Source organism: Hibiscus syriacus, unplaced genomic scaffold, assembly GCF_006381635.1.
Source record: "Hibiscus syriacus cultivar Baekdansim isolate YM2019G1 unplaced genomic scaffold, ASM638163v2 tig00110045_pilon, whole genome shotgun sequence".
Taxonomy (NCBI): Eukaryota; Viridiplantae; Streptophyta; class Magnoliopsida; order Malvales; family Malvaceae; genus Hibiscus; species Hibiscus syriacus.
The window spans coordinates 115,589-137,907 of NW_024062575.1; the positions used below are offsets into that span (position 1 = coordinate 115,589).

Genomic DNA, 22,319 nt, shown 5'->3' on the forward strand with positions numbered 1-22,319 from the left:
AAATTTAGAATTGAGTTGAATAAGATCTATTTTAAGACAGCCCCTTTTGTTGTTTCCTCTATTCATAAAAATCGAATTTTGATTTCCTCCATGTATAAAATCTGTATTCATCAAGTTCTAAGTTAGTCGGATTAGATCCATTTTGAGTAGTCACTTTTAAAAAAAAGTTCAGTAATCTTAATAATACTTCTATTTTTTTTCTGTCCACAAAAGTCGAATTCAAAAAACTTGTATAGATTTTGATAATGTGATGAAGAAGGGGCCAAACTAGGGTAGGTGACAAAGGGAGCTTTGATGCCATGCCTGCTAAAGCTAAAGCTGTTATAGCCAATAGTAAATAGCTCCAACACCCCATTACTGTTTGTATTTTGTATCTTGGGATGATATCCAAGTCGTGTGATGCTTTCATTTTTCTACCTTTTAAGATCCGACTTGTTTGTGTGTGTTTTTGCTAGAATTTCACTGAAAACTCCAAATGACACAAAACCCAAAAGAACATTTCTTCCTCTCTTTTTTTCACCTTTTGCACTATCAGGTATGAAAGTTTCTTTTACACATGTGAAAGTAGGATGAGAATCAATCAGGCTATGTTCTATAGATTAGCTTGCTATAGGAGATTGTTATATTCTTATTTCTCATTTATTTTTCATTGGAGTATATGTCACTTGAAAAAATAATATATCAAGGCAGGACAAGTTACCTTAATTATATATAGATAGCATATCAACATAGGTTAGTGAATATTGTGTACTTTATCAATAAAGAAAATTGGTAAGTGAAACCATTAGATATACGACGATGGTTGTTCTCGGGGATGATGATAAGTTGACTAATTTGATTCGAGAAATATATTCCTCTACTTAAATCTGATCTAACTTGAGTGTAGAAAGGTCGGACTTACTTAAAACTATACTTAGATTATGAGGTAAAACTTGCATTTGATATGACCTGATTCAACACAATTTTCTTATTTTTATTTGGTAACTCAAGGACTTAATTAAAAAATTATATAAAGGTATTATAATTAATATCTCTAAATATATAGAAGAAATTTATAATTGTCCTTAATAGAGTCGTGTCAAATTTTTTATTCTAAATCTGAACTTGAACTAAAAAATAATTTAATAAAATAAAACTGAATTAAAATTATTAAATTCGAATTAAATTATCATTATTATTTATTCATCTCGCCTCTTAATAATATGGTCGAAATTTAACCCCCAAATATAAAATTAAATCATATTTTGTAGTGAATAATTTATTTATTATTATTATTATTTTTTAAATAGAAATCCAAGTGCAGGGTGCAAGAGACAGGGGCCGAAACAGAAGGGTAATGAGAAATATTGCAGGGTACCCATGTGTGTCAGCATGCCAAAGGTACCCCACATTCTGTATTCAAATTGGGCACCTTTCTCTTTTCCGGTTTTCTCTCAGCCTGCCTTCCATTGTACTACACTGCGTACCCAAATTACGATGTTAACTATTAAACTAAATTTTTTAATAATTTTTTTTAATTTTTTTTAATATTGTTTTGGATAAGAATAAGAATAGGTATGGTTCATATTGAGTTTTTATTGACTCAAAACTTAATTAGGAAGAGTTTAAGGAAAAATAATCTAATTTAATATTAAGGAAATATGTGATCGAAAATGTTATAAAACTTATAACATTTTAAATTTGACGCAACTTAAAACGTTAATTTTTTCTTAACATTTTTCGAATGAAAATCTTCTTTATAATATTTTCGGTTGCACCGAAAATGTTATTTTTCTTCATGATCGAAAATGTTAAAAAGTTAAATTTAGGCCGCGTCCATTTCCTGTCGTTCCTTAGCCTTTAATTAGGTTGTTTTACAGCAGAATTACCCAAATTCTTTACTTCTTCGGTCTTTATTTGATTTGACTTAAATTTAGGAGGATTTCGTTTAATTTAAATAATTGACCGGATTTTCAAAAAATAAAAAATACATCTAATATGATAATTATGTATATAAATTTATTTTTATTAAATATAATAAAATTTTGGTAAAAATTTTGATGAATAATTAAACTTGTATTTTTAAGAAGAAAATCTTGGATGCTTTTCAAACTAAATGACGATTAAATAGAGAAATAAATAAAATGTGTTGTTTTGTGATTGAATTTTGATGGATATGTGTTATCCAAAGGGAAGCTTTCCCACTAAACAAGTGGTTGAGAGCTAAGTTTGGATTACTTAATCAATTTCCAATATTTTCTTCATTTATTCAAAAGCTAGAAAGCTACTATTCGCCTAATAATCCCTCTCATCGTCAATCAATTAAACTAAAATATCCTAACGAGATCTTGGAAAAATTATAAAAACGTGTTTGAATCTAGGATCTTCACGGATAATAATCGTTTTTTTAACCATTAAGATTTAGAATTTTTAAAGATTAAGATATCGATAATATACGTAGATATCGATAACGTTACATGAATTTCAAAAGGCTACACTTATAAAATAATTATTAATCGAATTATATATATAAAATTTACTATATATAAAAAAAAATTTGGTTAAAATTAAGTGTCTATGGTTTTTTTATCCATCCGGGTGTCTAACGTTACAAACGTTACCCTTTTGAGTGCCCAGGTTGTCAACGATATTAGTTTTCCTCGTTAAGTGCCACGTGTCAACACATGATAATTTTGAAAATTATTTTTATACAAAAACCATCACCGTCGCCGACGTAGTCATTGACATCATCCTAGTTATATGTCGTCGTAGTTTTCGCCGATTCACCGTCGAAATCTCGTGGGATTACGATTTTCATCATAGGGTTCGTGAGATTTAAAACGTCGATTAGTGGTCGATTAATCGTCAACTGATCACGATTTCATAGGCGTGTCAAGTCTTTGTACCCTTTGGTGGTTGCTGTTCTGCCTGATGTTCCCCGAGACCACCACGAGATCCTCCGCTCACAGGGCTGTATCGTTCGCGAGATCGAGCCAGTGTATCCGCCGGAGAACCACACTCATTTTGCCATGGCTTATTATGTCATCAACTATTCCAAACTTCGTATCTGGCAGGTAATATATATATATATATATATACACACGCACATGTATGCTGCTTTGTACGTATTATGCTTAGGGATAGGCCTAGGTCGAGAGTGTAAATTTTTAAGAAGCTATATTAAAATTTTAAAGATATAAAATTATATAAATTATACGAAAATTTAAAATTTTAAAGGTGTGAAGTTTATTCCTGCACGTGACAATTAAATTTCTTAATTGTGAGTTAATTAATTTGTAGTTTGTGGAGTATGAGAAGATGATATACTTGGACGGCAATATTCAAGTGTTCGCCAACATCGATCACCTTTTCGAGCTAGAGGATGGCTATTTCTATGCCGTCATGGACTGCTTCTGTGAGAAAACATGGTCCAGTTCTCCTCAGTACACCATCGGATATTGCCAGCACTGCCCCGACAAGGTCGAGTGGCCGGTGTCGATGGGGTCGGCTCCGGCACTCTATTTCAACGCTGGCATGTTCGTCTATCTTGTCACCTACCGCCGTCTCTTGGACACCTTCAGGGCCACTGCTCCTACTTCCTTTGCTGAGCAGGTAGATTCATAATTTCATTTATTTTATGCACTATACTAAAATTAGGATTTAGTCCTTGTAATTTACAACGTTGTATTTTTCTTAAACACCCTTCACTATACCATCATAATGCGTTAGAATGGATTCTTTTAATAAAATCATATAACAAATCAAAATATGTCGAATTAAAAGGATTAAATCATAAGTTTGAGAATACTAAATGGACCAAAACTGTAATTTGACCTAAATTTTCTTCTTATCATAAAGTTTCATTGTTTATTTCATGGGAAAATTACAATTGCAGGACTTTCTGAATGTGTTCTTCAGGGAGATTTACAAGCCGATCCCTCCGGTTTACAACCTCGTCTTGGCTCTTCTATGGGGCCACCCCGAAAACATAGACCTCGGCAAAGTCAACGTCGTCCATTATTGTGCAGCGGTTTGTAAGCATGCATGCATGCATGCGTGTATGTTAAAGAACTTTTAGTCATGATGCATGCAAATATTGCAGGGATCAAAGCCGTGGAGGTACACAGGGAAGGAAGATAACATGGAGAGAGAGGACATAAAGATGTTGGTAAAGAAATGGTGGGAAATTTACGAAGATGAATCTCTGGATTACAAGGGATCCGCCATTGATGAACCAACAAAGCTCGGCTCCATGATCTCTAAACTTAACAAAGACGACGTTGTCGATAACGAGAGGAAAGCTCCATCTGCAGCTTAAAATAATCATATAATCCATTAGTTATTATCACTATTATTATGATCATGCTATTAGTTATGATATATGTTTAATATGCATATGGGTACGTCAACGTAGTATTAGTTCGGTTGACATCGATCTTAAAATATCCAACTCGACCCGATTATTATACTTCTTTTAAGTTTCAATATGTTTTTATTGACTCTTATGTTATCAGAATAAAATAAGTATTTTTTTACCTCTTTTTATATCTATCTTTAAATTGTTATATTTAGGGATGACAACGGGTTGGATCGGGTTGGGTTTTTGTCAACCTGACCTAAAAATAATATTCTCTATCCGGATCTGATCTAACCCGAAAATTATACATCCTTCATCTGATCTAAAAAATATATATCAATCATCCGATTTTGATATGTTCCTAATTTTTAAAGTATAAATCTAACCCGAAACAACTTGACCCGATCTAAAATAATGACTTAATTAAAAAAAAAATTAGAGATATATATTATTTTTTTATCCATAAATCTGGAATCTAAAATCTTGCCATACAATCCAATAAAAGTAGAGATTGATTAAAATTATAATTGGTAATGTTTCTGTTGAGATTTTAATTACTTTTATTAGTTAAAATTTATTTGATTGTTAAATATATTTAAGGTAATAGATATATCTTATTATTAAAAATCTTGAATAAGATTTCTTAATAACTAAATTATTGTTTGTAATTGAATAGGGTTTAACCTTTAGAATTAAGTGAATTTAAAGAGATCTTCAATTATGGTAAGTATTCAATTAAGTGCGTTTAGCAATTTATCTTCGTAATTAATTATGATAAATTGTTGGGATTTACGATGCTCTATCGATTAATTGAAAATGTTGTCAAGAGGGAGTAAATTGATCTTTTTAAAATTTTTGGGAATGAAGGAGAAAGCATAGGAAAATTGGCTCAAATATTTATAAAGGTTCAACTTCCTTAATAAAGTCTACATCCGCTACCTTATATGCTCACTAAAGATTTCTAACAAATTCACGAATTTGTTATTTCTTTTTCTATGCTCAAGATAGAACCGAAACCCCCTTTTAACAAGGATAAAAGGTTGTAAACAAGAAAACTCTCAAAGGAATGTGTTTACACAATTTAGCTCAATAAAACACTCTATGTACAAGAGAAAAGGAAAAATAATATTGAAAGAGCTTTTCTCTTGATGTTGATTGCTTGGATAGGTTTTGTAAACTTCTTCAAGTGTCCTCAACTTGTTTTTATACGTTGGAATGTGTTTGTAGTCGTTTCTAGCCGTTGGAGATATTTTGGAGTCGTTGGGGATGTTTTGGAGCCGTTGAGACTTAATTGATGCACTAATAAAAACTAGTCTTTTTTCGACCGTTGGGCTTGGAGTCTCGGTACTGAGATCATGATATCGATACTATTATACAAAGTAGTATCGATACTCCTTTGAGTATCGATACAAAAAATGGCTACTGGAATCTGAACACATTTAAAACCAATAAGTAGTATCGGTACTGTCATGAGGGTATCAATACTTTTCTTACCAACAATCGGTTGGTCTGGTGGGATTAGACACTAGATCCCTTAATCAAGGTTAGGGGGTCGAATTAGACGATTGTGAATGGAACAAATTGGGTTGGGAGGGTCCCTTGCCTCTGCAGTACCCGATTCGGAATGGTAGATCTACTAAGATTTAAATTTGATTGATTGAAATTCGTATTGAGATTTTTTTGAAAATTAGACAACTGTCAATGTTAAATGGAAATGAACGAGTTTGAAATATAATGAATAGTTATGTGATCATTTTTTAATTTTTAATAGACGAAGGACTTAACAAAGTAACATTTTATAATTGGAGGACTATTTTGTAACTTTTAATAGTCGATAGATTTAATAAAATAATATCTTATAGTCGAGAGATTATTTGTATACTTTACCCTAGAAATTATATGTGATTTCATTGTTGATTAATGAATTCTTTCTTTTAATGTCTAGCTCGTCGTATACGACGAGCATGGAATACATGAACAATTTTCTTGCTCGATGCATCGTAGTCAATGGCGAGGACTGTTTCATTAATGAACTCCTCGCCATTGGTGCCATGACATGGACTTTGAGGATCTTCTTATTGACTACCCTTCGACATGGTAGATTGCCTCGGCTCGGCTATTTGCCAAGAAAGGGAACTTCTCGACACGGTAATCGATACCAAGCGCGTTAATCTCCGGTGACCTTGTCATAATCGACACGGCCGGGTTTACCGGCTATAAACTCAACACCACCCTCCTCCTGTTTCGTGGGCTAACGTTGGCCCTGGAACCACATCTCCAATGGCATAAACAATGGTCACATTCGTAGCTACTGTTATCTTCAATCTCATTGAAGCCGATCACGAGCCCAACAAATGGTGGTCGCGTAACTAGACTTGAGCATAATCTGGATTAAGAATCATAAAGACAAAGATTAGTAATAAAATAAACAACGTTAGTTAAGATATTGGCGAGCATCTGTCATCTGTCTCCTGTGTTTTGTCTGCGGGTTTCGTGTAATGCTATGCGACCTCAAAGGACCCGATTCGAAGCCATTGCATGAGACAATCTCTTAATAATTAATAAATGAATGATTAACCCCTTTTTCTCCACCCGTGACTCTGGAATTATAGCCCGTGAATTCCACAATGACACGTGTCTTCTCTTCGTTTTGCCATTCCCATGTAGCTGCATGTGAATTTTTTGTGTTGGAACTGTAAGCGGTCGAGATCCTTTGTGCTGACGTATCTTGGATCCCGGGCAATAAATTATATATATTTTTAAATTAAATTTAAAATAAAGAGATTTGTGATTATTGAATACCGAATAATAAAAGAGTGAAATACATCTAAAATCATTGATATATATATATATATATATAAAAGATAAACATAAGGTAGTATCTGTTTGAATATTCTCAATAATTTAATAATAAATATTCGTATTTTTGACATTTATCGTATTCAAACACAGGACCTCAATGGATGATAACAGTTCTCTCGACTTATATCATTCATTCAACTCGATCAGATATAAAATAAGTATTTAATTTAAATAATAATATTTTTAAAGAAAATTACATTATCATTATTGGATCGGATCAGATCGAAGTTTTTTCACTCTCCACCTGAACTCGACCTCACCTTTTAAAAATCCAACTCGAACCCAAATTTATTTTTAAAAATTTTGATGATTCGGATTAATATCCCTCCATTTTTATCCTAAATAATACTACCACACGAGCTCATAGCCAATCAATGGCAGTCTGGCAGTGGCCCCAAGCATTCACAAAAAGCAACCAATGGCTGAATCTCCTGCAAAACAACACAGTCCTACGTGTCATTGCTTCCAGCCACAAACTCGGCCTGACACTCCCAGGAATATTAAGAAAAGTGTTCTTCTAGCTTAAACTCAAACCCACCCGTGATCGAATCTAAGACTCCATCTCAGTAAAATTTAATATAGAATTTAGGTGGGGTTTTATTTTAATTTCCGATTATTTCAATCAATTATAATAATATTTTATATTTTTATTTTTATTCTTCACATTTTTTATTTAATGAGTTGAATTTATCGATTCCATCACATGAGTTATTGATGAGAATGAGGGTTTATGGACCACAGAATTTGGATGCACCCGTGAGTGTTTTAATTCTCTTGTCGTCCACCACCTACTATATATGTTCTCACGCAAAGAGCTAAATCTAGTGATGAGATATTAGGTATCTTAAATAAATTTAGGGGTTTGAATCCTAATATTTGCGAATCCAACGAATCTTCTGCCAAATTCGGCACACAAGAGGAAAACCCTCCATCAATCACGGCTTGACACATTTCGAACAGTCACTCGACTATGGTTTTTCCCCTGTGGAGCTTGTGCTTCACTATAAATTGGCACAACCCTTTGGTTCATCTCTTCAGAAATACTTGGATCACTTGTGAAAACACTTGCCGTTTTGCTCTTTTCATATTAGCCTGCTTGATACTGATACATTGTGTAGCCTCCAATGGACCTCGGTCGCGGGTTTTTATTCGTGTGGACTGCGGTGGCAATGGTGGTCACCCTTTGTACCATCAATGTCGATGCGAGATACCATTACCACAAGGGACAAAAGGTTAATGTGTCACCTCCTCCTCCATCTGATGAAGCACCAGCTCCTTCGGTTCCTTCAACACCTGCTGAACCTCCTCCTGCTAGCTCGCCATCGATTCCCTCGGACCCGTACCCAAACGATCCCGGCAATACATCGGACTGCATTTTCGATGTGACTTCGTATGGTGCAGCGGGTGATGGTTCTTCGGACGACACTGCGGCTTTCAGGGAAGCATGGAAAGCTGCTTGTGCTGTAGAATCAGCCACTATTTTGGTTCCTTCCGATAAAGTTTTCATGATCACTTCCACTATCTTCTCAGGGCCTTGCAAACCTGGACTTGTGTTTCAAGTAAGCATTTTTCGATTTTTGTTTTTTAAAAGCAATGCTAAATTAGCCCTTCGTTTACTAATTCGGAGTTTAATTCGATTGTGATTGAATGGTGGAAGGTTGATGGAGTCCTAATGCCACCAGAGGGACCCGAATGCTGGCCCAAAGCAGATAGCCGCAAGCAATGGCTAGTATTTTATCGACTTAATGACATGAAACTCACGGGTAATGGGATCATTGAAGGAAATGGACACAAATGGTGGGAACTCCCTTGCAAGCCTCACAGGGTACTTTATCTTATTATTATTTTTCAAGTTAAAAATAATCAATGTGTGGCTTTAAATTCACGTGATGATGTGACTAGGGTCCCAATGGTTCGTCTCTGCCAGGACCATGTGACAGCCCTGCTGTAAGTATGATTTAAACGACGTATCGATATATATAATTATTCGCTGTTAGTGTATCGAATATTGATCTGTGATTTGCTTTATACAGATGATAAGGTTCTTCATGAGCTCAAACTTAGTAGTGAGTGGCATAAGGATCCAAAACAGCCCTCAGTTTCACATGAAATTCGATGGGTGCGAAGGGGTTTTGATCGAGAAGTTGTCCGTATCGACGCCTAAGCTTAGCCCCAACACCGATGGGATCCACATTGAGAACACTAAATCTGTTGGGATTTATAACTCTATGATAAGCAACGGTGGGAGACATGTTTTGTTATTTGTTTACACAGTTTATGTCTGCAATAATGCAGGGGAAAAAACTCATGGTTTTGATCTAAACAGGAGATGATTGCATTTCAATTGGTACTGGATGCTCTAATGTAGACATCGATGGCGTCACCTGCGGTCCAAGCCATGGGATCAGGTATCGTAGACCGCCGCTCTCTTTGTACTAGTTTAACATAGTTGTTGCGGTTGAAAAACGCTTTTCGGTTTGGTTTCAATGCTAAAGACACCCTTTGTTAACTACTAAACCAGACATACCTGTAAGATGTGTGCAAAAACAGATGAAAAGCACCTACAATTAATTTCTTGGTTTGGCTCCAAAAAGTGTGTTTAACGACAAAAAGGCGGTTTCGGGTTAATTTTGCCATCGAAAAATGCTCTTCAACAGCCAAAAGCGATCTTAAGCATGCGTCGGATAGCATTTAATTCAGTGAGGTACACTTTAGTTGATTAGAAAGGTAAAAATTACTTAAAACGGAGAAATAAAATTCAAGTGCACATTGTGTATGGTCGGCATCGGATGTCGTTTTCGACACTAAATGAACACATCAACCAATTGCTTTTGAGCTGTAAATAGTTGCCGTGTCTTAAAAATAGCTTGATCATAAATGAACATTAAGTACTGAGCCAAGTTCATTTATGCAGCATTGGGAGCCTTGGGGTGCATAATTCCCAGGCATGTGTTTCGAACATAACCGTACGCAACACCGTCATAAGAGAATCCGACAACGGCGTGAGGATCAAGACATGGCAAGGGGGAACCGGCTCGGTCTCAGGCATATCGTTCGAGAACATCCAGATGGAGAATGTTCTTAACTGCATCATTGTGGACCAATACTACTGTCTGTCAAAGGAATGCCTGAACCAAACATCAGCTGTTCATGTCACAGACATCCAATACAGGAACATCAAGGGCACGTACGATGTCAGAACCCCTCCAATCCATTTCGCGTGCAGCGACACCGTGGCCTGCACAAACATAACGATGGCGGAAGTCGAACTTCTGCCAGAAGAAGGAGAGTTGCTGGATGATCCATTTTGTTGGAATGCTTATGGAATTGAAGAGACATTAACTATACCTCCCATTGGTTGCTTACAGGAAGGCATGCCCCAGACAATAACAGAGACATCTCAGTATAGTTGTTGAGATTGAAAAGACTAGACTTTGATTCCCATATATATATATATATAGATAGATTTATCATTAAATAGAAAATACTTTAGCCTTTAGGTTCCATCCCTAATGGGGTTTATTTTTCCCTTATTGTGTGATGAGATGTACTATTATTGGTATAGTAGCAATGCCCAAATGGGTCGAGTTAAATGAGATAGAATGAGTCGAGTGAACACGTCGAGTTATCGATTTTTCTTCGATAATCAATAACATTTTATTGGTAGTAGAGTATATTACACAAGTGATGGCCAAAACCAGGAGCTTAAACTAGAATGATAATAGTAATATGGAAAATGCATAGCAGACTTCCTGCAACTGCATACTCATTCAGTCATGTTCCTAACAACCTTTTCCTAAATTTGATGGTTTTGCTTCATTTGTTCTTTGGACTAAATGGCCCTCTTCCAACATTTCCGGGACTTAGATCCCCTCTCAGTTGGCTTACTTTGGGGCTGTACACCTTTTCCGAGATGGTTCTCGTAAATTCCTTGGATGGAGTTGAGGTGGAGCTTGTTAACTTCAGGCTGAACACTTTTTCTGAGATGGTTCTCCTAAATTCTTTGGAAGGAGTAGCGGTGGAGCTTGATACCTTCGGGCTGCAAATGCGTCTCATCTCCCCCACCCCCCGGCTTCGGGTAATCATTCCGTCTAAAATCTCTCCATCATCAGCAAAGGAAGCTGTCCTAACCAGCTCTCCTTCCTGCTGTAGAAAACCAAATACTAGCTCAAACTCGAACAAAGTTACCCGATATGAATCAGCCTAACGATACCTATAATCATTCGTTAAAGATTTACATCCAACTTGGTTATCTTTATTATTGCTATTTTTTCGCGCATATATATATATATATATATATATATTATTTACTCTTTATTTTTTATATAAATCATCATTTTTTTTCTTTTATATATATATATAAATAAAAAAATTATTGAGAGGGAAATCTATGAAGGCATGTACCAACTACAAGGAAAGTGTATTTTCGAAGATTTTTAGCACAATTGTTTTGGTATTCGATAGTCTTCTTTGTTTTACATTTTTTGTTTTGATTATTTTTGCTTCGTTTTATTTTTATTTTGTTTTATTTCTATCTTTGATATGAGAGAATGTGAGGTAATATTTTTTTGTGTTAGGGGTACCTTTAGTCACTAGAAAGCTTACTGAACAGGATTGTCCGTCTCTTATTGATAAAATCAAATTAAGGCTTCATCATTGGTCCGGTAAACTTTTAAGCTACGCGGGGAGACTTGAACTTGTCAAAATTGTCCTATTTAGTGTTGCTAATTACTGGTGCAGACAATTTATTCTTCCTCAAATTGTTATCAACCGAATAGACCAACTTTGCTCTCGTTTTTTATGGAATGGATCTGATAAAGCAGCATCTGGTGCAAGGATCAGCTGAGAAAGAATCTGCTATCCCAAATCAGAAGGAGGTCTTGGTTTAAAGGACATTAAACCCTGGGACAAAGCATGTATGATTCAACTTATTCGAAACATACTTGTTGGAGATGGATCTTTATGGGTTGCTTGGATTAACATTTATGTGATTAAGAGTAACGACTTCAGAGACATGAATGAAAGTCCTGCATACAGCTGGTGCATCAGAAAACTAATGAAGCTAAGGACTGAAACCCTCCCAATTCTTAACGCATGAACTACGAAAACTAAAGATATATGGGAAGAAATTAGAGTCCAAAGAAACAAGGTTCCTTGGCACAAAGTGATATGGTTCCCCCTACATATTCCTAAGTTCAGCATAATAACTTGGAATGACTATTCTAGACAGACTCCCAGCTCGGGAAAGGCTTTCTTGGATGAGAATAGTCTCTGATGGATTATGTGTCTTATGTAACGAGGCTCTTGAAACAAATAATCATCTGTTTGCTGATTGTAACTTCGCAAATTCTCTGTGAAAATCTATCTTGAATCTTATTCACTTGCGCAAACCCCACATGTCTTGGTAAATTATGATCGACTGGGCTTGTGAAGATTGGAAGGACAGATCTCTTCTTTGCACCATCTTGAAGATAGCTTGGAGTGCTTTTATCTACTCGATTTGGAAGGAAATAAATAGAAGAATTTTTCAAAGAAGGTCTCGAAATATTGATCATATTTGAAGTCTATCAAGGAGCTTGTTCGAACTAAACTAAGAGGCATAAATATTAATAGAATAGATAATGTTAATATTAACCTATGTAACTATTGGTATAGACTAATCATTTTTTATTGTAAGCTGTTTATACTCCCTAATTGGGATGTTTATTGTAGCAGAACATTGCTTCTTTAGATAATAAAATTTTAACTTATACAAAAAATTTATTTTTTTTGTGCGGGAAATATATGAAAAAGTCTCCTAACTACAAAGGAAATGCATTCCCGAAGATTGTTCACACACAAAAAGCATTCTTTTGTCAGAGCATTTCAAGAAATTTAATATAATATTATACTCTTTAAACTATATCATCCATAAAATCAAAGACACACCATTTTGTGAGAGGAATCTAAGAAAAAGTCTTTTAACTACAAAGGAAATACATTTTCAAAGATTGTTCGTACAAAATGATATATTTTATATTATAAAAATAATTATAATTTTTTGGGATCAAATAAACAACTTTATTCTATGAAATATATCTTAGGCTCTTTGATTTTTTGTACCCACTGCATTTATCATTTGTTATCAAATTTTCATTTCTTTATTTGAAAAAGCAACGTTGTTTTAATTTAAGAAAATTGACATCTTTTTAAATAAATTCAAATTAATAGAAGAATCGTAATTTAAATCCGTTTTCGAGTTTGTAAATTTCCCAATATTTAAACATCATATAATCGTTTAGGTACCAATCTTGAGCGTTGTGAGGTAGCTCACCCTTCCCCACACGTAATCGACTCCCGAGCTCTTAAAAATGGATTTTTGATAAAACACAGACCATTATGTTGTCTTTTAATGATTTTTCTGAGCTCATTAAAGTTGTGTTTAAGGTAGGCCGGAAAGCTTAAACATAGAGTACCTTTGAGTTCACTCGATGAAGTACCCAAGAAGTCGAACTAAGTTTTTATGCCGCACGTGACCAATGGCTTCAACTTCCACTCGGAAATCCTTGTCAGCATGCCCCCTAAAAGAACATAGAACAAGTATGGGTGAACCTTAGAAGCTATGGACAACAAAACACAAACCAAAGGATTAATCTTTCATACAACATACGGATTGTTAAGGAGCTTTTTAACAGCTGCGGAGGTCCCATTAATCAGATCGCCCCTATAAACAACTCCATATCCACCGTCACCGACGGTATTATCCTTTGAAAACCGGTTAGTTGCAAGCTGTAGGTCTCTAAGAGTGAACCAATGGCCCCAACCAAGGTGTGAAAATTCAGGTAGACCCGACAAAAGTGAAGGAGCAGTTAGCGGATGTGAAGAAGGCCTGAACGTGGAAACCACCCCGGTGCCTCTCTCTTCCACCAGTTGAGATCCTTTAACGTCTTCCTCCAAATGATTAAACGAACCGGACTGGCCACTTTCATCTCCATTGTCAGCATTAAACAAAACCTTCTCGGAATCTCCGTCACTGAATTTAGCATCAAGGGTGTTGATACTACCATTGGTCGCTTGATCGTCTCTGATCTCTTTAATTTCCTCCGAAACATAAGGCACATAAGGTGCTTGCCTTACGAGAAGCAAATCACTACCCGTCCTGGTTTTCTTCCGAAAACTAAGCCACAGAGATATACCGAGAATAACCACTCCTAAGTATATTACAATAAGTACCCAAAGCTGCAGAACAATGTATGTTTTCGAGTTTTGTTCAGATCAGATGCCATTTAGCCAACACCGATATGCCTGACAAACGATCATCATCGAAAGCATCTTAAAATCACAATCTACATATTATAATGAAAAGAAAACCGCCACATATCTAGCATTTATTCAAATACCAATTGATAGTCCAATCAAATCAAATTTCCAATTACATGAGATATAGCAAATCACACATTTCACATTCAGCAAGAGCAGCTGGAAAGCAAGTAAAGATCTTAGACCACAATCAAATTCCCAACCACCGGCTACACTGAACAAACATCAAAACCCAAAGCCTCTAAATCAAACATCAAACAAAATTAAACATTTCTAACAAAAAAAGGAATTACAGGCATCATTTGACTGGATCAATAAAAAAAAGTCAAAGCTTTGAGCTCTAGATGCCATCAAACAAAGTGAAGAGCAGTTAAATCAGAACAAACCTGGTTCAAGCAGTGCTGGTTAGAGACAAAAGGGGGTAAAGGAAGAAGCAGAAATTGGAGTTTGGGAGGTGCTTATAATGAAAGAAGGGCCGAACCCCAAAGTGAAACACATTGAAATGGGTGCAGCAAATAACAATTTCTAAAAAAAGAAGGGACTTTTGTGTAGGTTTCTATGCTTTTTCTGGGTTTGTGAGAAATGGGTTCGGCTTTTTGGGCATCGGGCGATGAGAAAATGTGGAATTATCAGTGGTAGGTGATGGGGAAAGACAGGCTTTTACAATTAACAGTGTAAGTGGAAGCAGCCAAGCTTTTATACAACTAATCTCAACTGAAAGTTTGCTCTGCTGTCTTTTCTTTTCTTCCAAACTTCCTTTTTATATATATAAATAATAATAATGTGGAATCAAATTTAAATTGGGGATTCAAACTACCACATAATTAAGCTGTTGTGAATTTAGTCACACAAAAAATCAATTTTAATCACTATTATTAAATTTTTTACAGTATATCAATAATAGTTAATTGGAAATATTAATATATTAATAAAGAAAATTATATGATATTTTTATAATAGTTTTTCTTTATTTATTTAATAAATTAACAGTTATTATGATTAAAAAAATAAATTTATCTAGTTGTCATTGAATTACTTTGGAATTTTGCTGCTTTTAGATTGTTGATTAATGCATGTAGCCAATTGGACAGCTGTTTGGGGATGATGCGTGTACAATAATCGTACACCAAATTAAATTACCCATTCAGGTTACTTAACACATAAATGTCTAATTATGGCTTAAGTCCCTTTACAAAATTTCGGATTGAAAGACCAAATTATGTTACATTAAAGTGGAAGGGTCAAATCTCGAATTTCAGTATAGTAGAGGGATTAAAACCATAATTAGTCCATAAGTAATTGGTAAGCACTTGTTTACCAGTAATCTTTGCAGGAACACACTCCATCTTTGAAATGGTGAAACCGATTCCTGTCCCTGACGATGATTTCACGATCAAACACCTTCGAGATAAGCTTGGTGGCATGATGGCAATCTCTGCAAACTCTTAGATTCTTTGTTATTCGAAATGTTTCCCCTGCTTTCGTCTTCAACAATCCGAAGGCAATGGCGAGCTTCTCGCTGTGATAGTCCAAAGGATTCTCCTTTTCCTCTTCCTCATCAAGCTCTTGTACCGCTCCCTCGGAAGGGACGTACCCGACAGCCCGAATACATTCGAGCATCTCGTCAACTTTCGCATATATCTCTTTGCTTTCAGGATGGTCCCTTCCTCCCGCTATAAATTCATTAACTCCACCTTGTAATTCGATGACCGAGAAACCAGGAACCTTCTTCACTCCCCTTTCGTTCATCATTCTCCTCACGTTAGCCACGTCTTCCCATCTGCCGGCGTCGGCGTACATATTGGCCAATAACACATAACGTCCACTGTTGTCCGGCTCCAGCTCAATTACTCTCTTGCCTATCTCCTCTCCCAACTCAATATTTCCATGGATCCTACATGCTCCGAAAAGAGCACCTAGTACACCAACATCCAATTAGTGTTTTGGCTTCATCTAGTAATCCAGCCCTTCCAAGCAAATCAACTATGCATCCATAATGCTCCATTCGCGGTTCTATTCCGTGAACTTCCATCATGTACCGGAAGTAATAGCGACCCTCCTCGATCAACCCTGAATGAGAACATGCACTAAGGATATTCACAAAGGTGATGTTATCGGGACCGACGCCTTCCTTCTCCATTTCCTTGAAAATGGCAATGGCAGCTTCTCCTTTTCCATGCATAGCAAAACCCCCAATCACGCAATTCCATGAAGAAATCCCTTTACAAGTAAGACCTTTAAGTTTCATAAGCTTTCTCCAAGCACCCACATTTGCAGTACATATCGATAATGGTCGTAGCAAGTTTCGAGTCCAGTTCAATCCCTTTGTTTTGTATATATCCATGTATCCACTCGCCTTGTTCGAGAGCTCCTAAACCGGTACATGCCGACAACATACTAGCTGCTACATACTTATCCAGCACCACCTTCTCAGCCCTCATCCTATTAAACAAACCAAAAGCCTCGTGGAAGCGGTTGCTCTGCACATAAGCAGCAATCATGGCGTTCCAAGAAACCGAATTCCTCTCCGGCATCAGCTCGAAAATCTCGAAAGCAGCATCGACGAGACCCAATTGAGCATACCCGCTTATCAAAGTGGTCCACGAAACAACATCTCTCCTATTCCCGGGCATCTTGTCAAAGACCTTCCTAGCATCTTCCAAGGCCCTGAAATTCACATACATATGAATCAAATTGTTTAGACAAAACCCGTCATCGGCGAACCCGAATTTGAAGACGCTGGCATGGACTTGCGTCCCTTCTCGAACAGCACCATCGACCAAACAAGCTCTTATGAGACAAGGGAAAGTGAATTTATTAGGAAGAACAGAGTCTTGCAACATTTTCAAGTAGAAAAGGATGCATTGAGCAGGTTGTTGATGTTGCAAGCAACCTCTGATTATAGTATTGTATATGAAAGCATCCGGTTGAGGCAATATATCGAACAGGTGGAGGGCATAGTCCAAATCTCCATTTTTGTCAATTGCACATAACTTAATGAGTCGACCCATGGCATCATTATCAGAGGAAAGGCCGAGTTTGGTGAGTTGGGCATGGTGTTGCTTGAGTTTGGCCGTGGAGGAGCATGTTTCAAGAGCTTCCAGAGGTGAATAACGAGGGTTTGAGCGTGATGAGACAGCAGAGGTCAGTGAAGGTACTAAAAGGGTCTGCAAAGAGCTCATATCTCATCCAAAAACCTAATTACAAAGCATTCAAACAAGCTGGAAAGGCAAGAGATAATCGCAAACACAATGAACCAACATGAAATTCACAAGGAATTACGATAATAATGGTGATAAGATAGCATTTTTGCATGAATAATTGACAACTCAAACATAATGCGTCATATTAGAAATAATGACGTGTGTCAGCCTTAATATACGGTAAAAAAATATTATTATTTTTATTATTATTTAAATAATAAAATCGGTAAAAATTTATAGGAAACATTATTATTTTTATAGTTTTTTTATTTTTTCTATCGATTTTGTTATTGTTAGACACTTTACCCAAAATGTTAAAAAACATTGATGTTTTAGGTAAAAATAATAATATTTTATGCAATTTTTTACCGGTTTTATTATTTAAATCATAACAAAACCGGTAACATCTTTTTTTAGTTGTATATTAAGAGTGTCGCACTGTAGAACTTCTCGCGTCATATATTTAAAGAGAAAATAACCTCAGTGACTAAAAATGCCTTATAATATACGATTTTAACCAATTTTTTTTGGATTTACCAAAATGACCAACTAAATCGCAATGCGATCGATAATTCGTAACGCGATCTCCGGTATCGCAAATCAGTTTCCAAATTCGCAACGCGATTCTGACTATCGCATTGCGATTTCCCAAATTCGCGTTGCGATTTACGTAATCGCATTGCGATTTACATAGCGTCATTCGTATTAACGCGTATTTTTTTTTCAAATTCCAAACACGAATATATTAATATATCAGAAACTGAACCGTCCACAGTATATCCCGTAATCGCAACTCATAACCTAAAACCTAAAATCACAACTCAGTCCCATCTCCATTTCTCACTCTCTACGGCGAAATCCGTCCCCATCTCCGAAGATTTCCGTCCCCATCTCCGGCGAAATCCCTCACAACCATTTACGGTCAGAAATCCATCACAATCATTCAGAAATGGAAAATCAACCTCCGAGGGTTAGTTTTTTTTAATTATTTTTATTTTGAAAATTTTGCATTATTTTAGGTTTTTCATATTGAAATTGATGATAAGTTTACTGATAATTTCAATAATAGATTAACCATTTCACTTAGATTTCTTATTAAATTCATTCGATTGCTGCCAATACTGCTAAACTGTTTAGTCTTTAACCCTGTGAAGTTAGTATTTGTCTTTGTTTTGTCTTTTGGTTGAAGTAATGCAGAAGAAGAATAGTTTCTAAACTTAAAATCGCAACATGAAAATGAAAATCGCAACACGAAAATGACTATCGCAACGAGAGAATCGCAATACGAAATGAAAATCGCAACGATATAATCGCAACGCGAAATACGATTTTCATTTCGCGTTGCGATTCTCTCGTTGCGATTTTAATTTCGCGTTACAATAGTCATTTCCGCGTTGCAATTTTCATTCTCTCGTTGCGATTTTCATTTCAACCAAAAGACAAAACTGTGTTGCAAATTTTAGTTTTAAGAATAAACTACTATTTATGTTTATTGTTTTTGGTATATCTTCACAGTGTAGTTTTTGGTATATCTAACTTGGTATGTTTATTGTTTTTGTAGAAATTTTTTTCGGCTTCATTGACATTAAGGAATAAAGTTAGACTAGCTACTACAATTGCTTCGAAGCTTTCACCTGCACAAAGAAAATTGTTTGAGGAAACCTGCTTCGGGCCATGGCTGAGAGTACAGCATCCGGGTGGAGATGCTAATTTGACCCATTTGTGGCTTCAGACCATGACTAGCGATCTACCCGACAGTATACAACGTGGTGAGGAAGAGATATGGTTTCATTTTCCATCGGCGTATACTTGTTTTGGGCGGAAGGAGTTCTGCTTAATCACTGGTCTACGATTCGGACACGATGATGTAGGCCGGTACACTCGTCATATCACCTGCCCATCATGGTTATCCAGGGTTTTTCCTGATGAGTCAATAAAGAAGCTGAACTTACACGTCGACGACCTGAAGAAATTGTTTAATAAGAAAGATGGTTTTACTCGGATGAATGACGTTGATGTTGTCCAAGTATGCCTTCTAGTACTTTTGTATGCCGGCTTTTTAGGCAGAGAGGCCAGACAACCTATTCCTCAGGAGCTAATATTATTGGTAGAGGACCTAAATGCATGGAATCTATTTCCGTGGGGTTCGTATATATGGAAAGCTACCTGGACTAAGTTGTCGTCTGCCTTTGATGACCGCAAAAGTTTGCGTGGCGATGGGTCGAAATACACTTTGTCAGGCTTTGTTTGGGCCTTTAAGGTAAGAATTTCTATATAATGTTTTCAAAATTATAATTAATTATTTAACAATTACTAATGTTTGTTATTATATTGTTTGTAGATTTGGATATTCGAGGCTTTCCCCAGCATGCGGACATATGCATTAAAAACTTCAAATGATATTCATAGGGCTATTTCCTGGAAGAGGAAACGTCTGTTGGATTGGGAATACTTAATACCATATGCGACAATAAATAATGTAAGTTAAAACAAATACTATCATATATAAACAAGTTATTAATAGTAGACGTTTAACTTTGTTTGAGTTTTTATATTTTTAGGAGGCCAACACTCCATTAATGAGACTGACACCCACGGAGGCTGAGCTTGCCACTGATTGGTGGCAAGCTAGTCAGCGTTTTCTTGATGGCACGAATGATGAGCAGCCTCCACTTCCTCCACTTCGAGAGCCATCACCTCACGCAGAGCCATCACCTGATCGACCCGACTATACACCTCTACAACGAGAGCCATCACCTATCCCGTCACATCATCGAGCCTCTTCTCTACCATCACCTCATGATAGGCGACCGGGAAAGATGCCATGACTTCTATCTCCCTGTTCTCCACCTCCACCTCCACGGGATGAGTCAAGGGAGTTACGTGATGAGGTCAACGCCTTGCGTGAGGAGATCGGTACTCTACGCGATAACGATGGTGCATGGCGTGTGGAGGTGTCTACTTTACGTGGTGAGGTTGCCGCTCTACGTGAGATGGTAGTATCGTTGCAGAATGAGGTTCATACTCTACGCAACGAGGTAAGTTTAAGATTTTCCATATTTAACTTGATGATAAATTTACTCGTAATTTCACTTAGATTAATCATTTCACTTAGATTGCTTAGTAAATTTATTCGGTTGCTGCCAATACTGCTAAACTGTTTATTAACACTGTGAAGTTAGTATTTGTCTTTTGTTGTCTTTTGGTTGAAGTAAATTTATTCGGTTGCTGCCAATTCTGCTAAACTGTGTATTCTTTAACACTGTGAAGTTAGTATTTGTCTTTGTTTTGTCTTTTGGTTGAAAGTAAATTTGTTCGATTGCTGCCAATTCTGCTAAACTGTGTATTCTTTAACACTGTGAAGTTAGTATTTGTCTTTGTTTTGTCTTTTGGTTGAAAGTAAATTTGTTCGGTTGCTGCCAATTCTGCTAAACTATGTATTCTTTAACACTGTGAAGTTAGTATTTATCTTTGTTTTATCTTTTGGTTGAAAGTAAATTTGTTCGGTTGCTGCAAATTCTGCTAAACTGTGTATTCTTTAACACTGTGAAGTTAGTATTTGTCTTTGTTTTGTCCTTTGGTTGAAAGTAAATTTGTTCGTTTGCTGCCAATTCTGCTAAACTGTGTATTCTTTAATACTCTGAAGTTAGTATTTGTCTTTGTTTTGTCTTTTGGTTGAAGTAATGCAATCCATTCAAGTTTTAATTTGCAGAAGAAGAAGAAATAGTTTATTCTTGAAACTATATTTTAGCAACACTGTTTTGTCTTTTGGTCGAAATGAAAATGGCAACGAGAGAATGAAAATCGTAACGCGAAACGAAAATCGCAACGCGAAACCAAAAATCGCAACGCGAAACCAAAAATCGCAACGCGAAACTATAATCGCGTTGCGATTTTCATTCCGCATTGCGATTCTCTCGTTGTGATTTTCATTTCGCGTTGCGATTCTCTCGTTGCGATTTTCGTTTCGCGTTGCGATTTTCATTCTATCGTTGCGATTTTCATTTCGCGTTGCGATAGTCATTTTTCACGTTGCGATTTTAAGTTCCAGAAACTATTCTTCTTCTGCAAATTGACACTTGAATGAATTGCATTACTTCAACCAATAGACAAAGACAAATACTAAGTTGACAGTGTTGCAAGTTTGAAACATATTTGTCTTTGTTATCTGATGCATTTTGTGAACTATGATAGAATAATGACTTGGGTGAATTCAATGCAAGTTTGAAACATATTTGTCTTTGTTTTCACTGTTTAAATATCATGTCTGTTTATTTACTGATTTTTGTATTTAATTATTTAGCGGCCCGATAAGGTGGATGCTTTACGTCGGGTTTTTCTTGTACGACAGAGTTCATGCATCAAACGGCGTGCACGTGCTATTAAGTCTCCGTACACCCCAATAGTGCGAAGACACCGTAAGAAGAAGCCTGACTCGCCTGTCATCCCTCAAGAGTCCACTCCTATCGTTGAAGAGGCCCCTATCATTCCTCGAGAGTCCCCTCCCACCGTTTAAGAGGCCACTGTCATCGTTGAAGAGGTCCCTCCCACCATTCAAGAGCCCGATTCACATGGCGTCATATGTAAGATTCTTGAGAAACCCTCTGACGTACCGGACA

General features: G+C 36.3%; 2 protein-coding genes and 2 pseudogenes across 2 annotated transcripts; 2 read left to right on the forward strand and 2 right to left on the reverse strand.

Annotated features, from left to right (window-relative positions):
• The first annotated feature begins 1,359 nt into the window (after positions 1 to 1,359).
• LOC120213921 lies at positions 1,360 to 4,319 on the forward strand (annotated as a pseudogene).
• A 3,937-nt stretch (positions 4,320 to 8,256) lies between these two features.
• On the forward strand, positions 8,257 to 10,789 carry LOC120213950 (polygalacturonase At1g48100-like). The gene is made up of 6 exons (XM_039211976.1): positions 8,257 to 8,757; positions 8,856 to 9,023; positions 9,101 to 9,145; positions 9,232 to 9,439; positions 9,525 to 9,606; positions 10,113 to 10,789. The coding sequence occupies exons 1-6, from the start codon at positions 8,323 to 8,325 to the stop codon at positions 10,612 to 10,614; spliced, it is 1,440 nt and encodes a 479-aa protein (XP_039067907.1). The 5' UTR covers positions 8,257 to 8,322; the 3' UTR covers positions 10,615 to 10,789.
• A 2,872-nt stretch (positions 10,790 to 13,661) lies between these two features.
• Positions 13,662 to 14,463, reverse strand: LOC120213922 (probable receptor-like protein kinase At5g18500). The gene is made up of 3 exons (XM_039211961.1): positions 14,411 to 14,463; positions 13,848 to 14,354; positions 13,662 to 13,758 (listed from the first exon to the last, which is right to left on the reverse strand). Exons 1-3 carry the CDS (start codon positions 14,461 to 14,463, stop codon positions 13,662 to 13,664), a joined length of 657 nt encoding a protein of 218 aa, XP_039067892.1.
• Positions 14,464 to 15,767: 1,304 nt separating this feature from the next.
• On the reverse strand, positions 15,768 to 17,727 carry LOC120213951 (annotated as a pseudogene).
• Between the last annotated feature and the right edge of the window lie 4,592 nt (positions 17,728 to 22,319).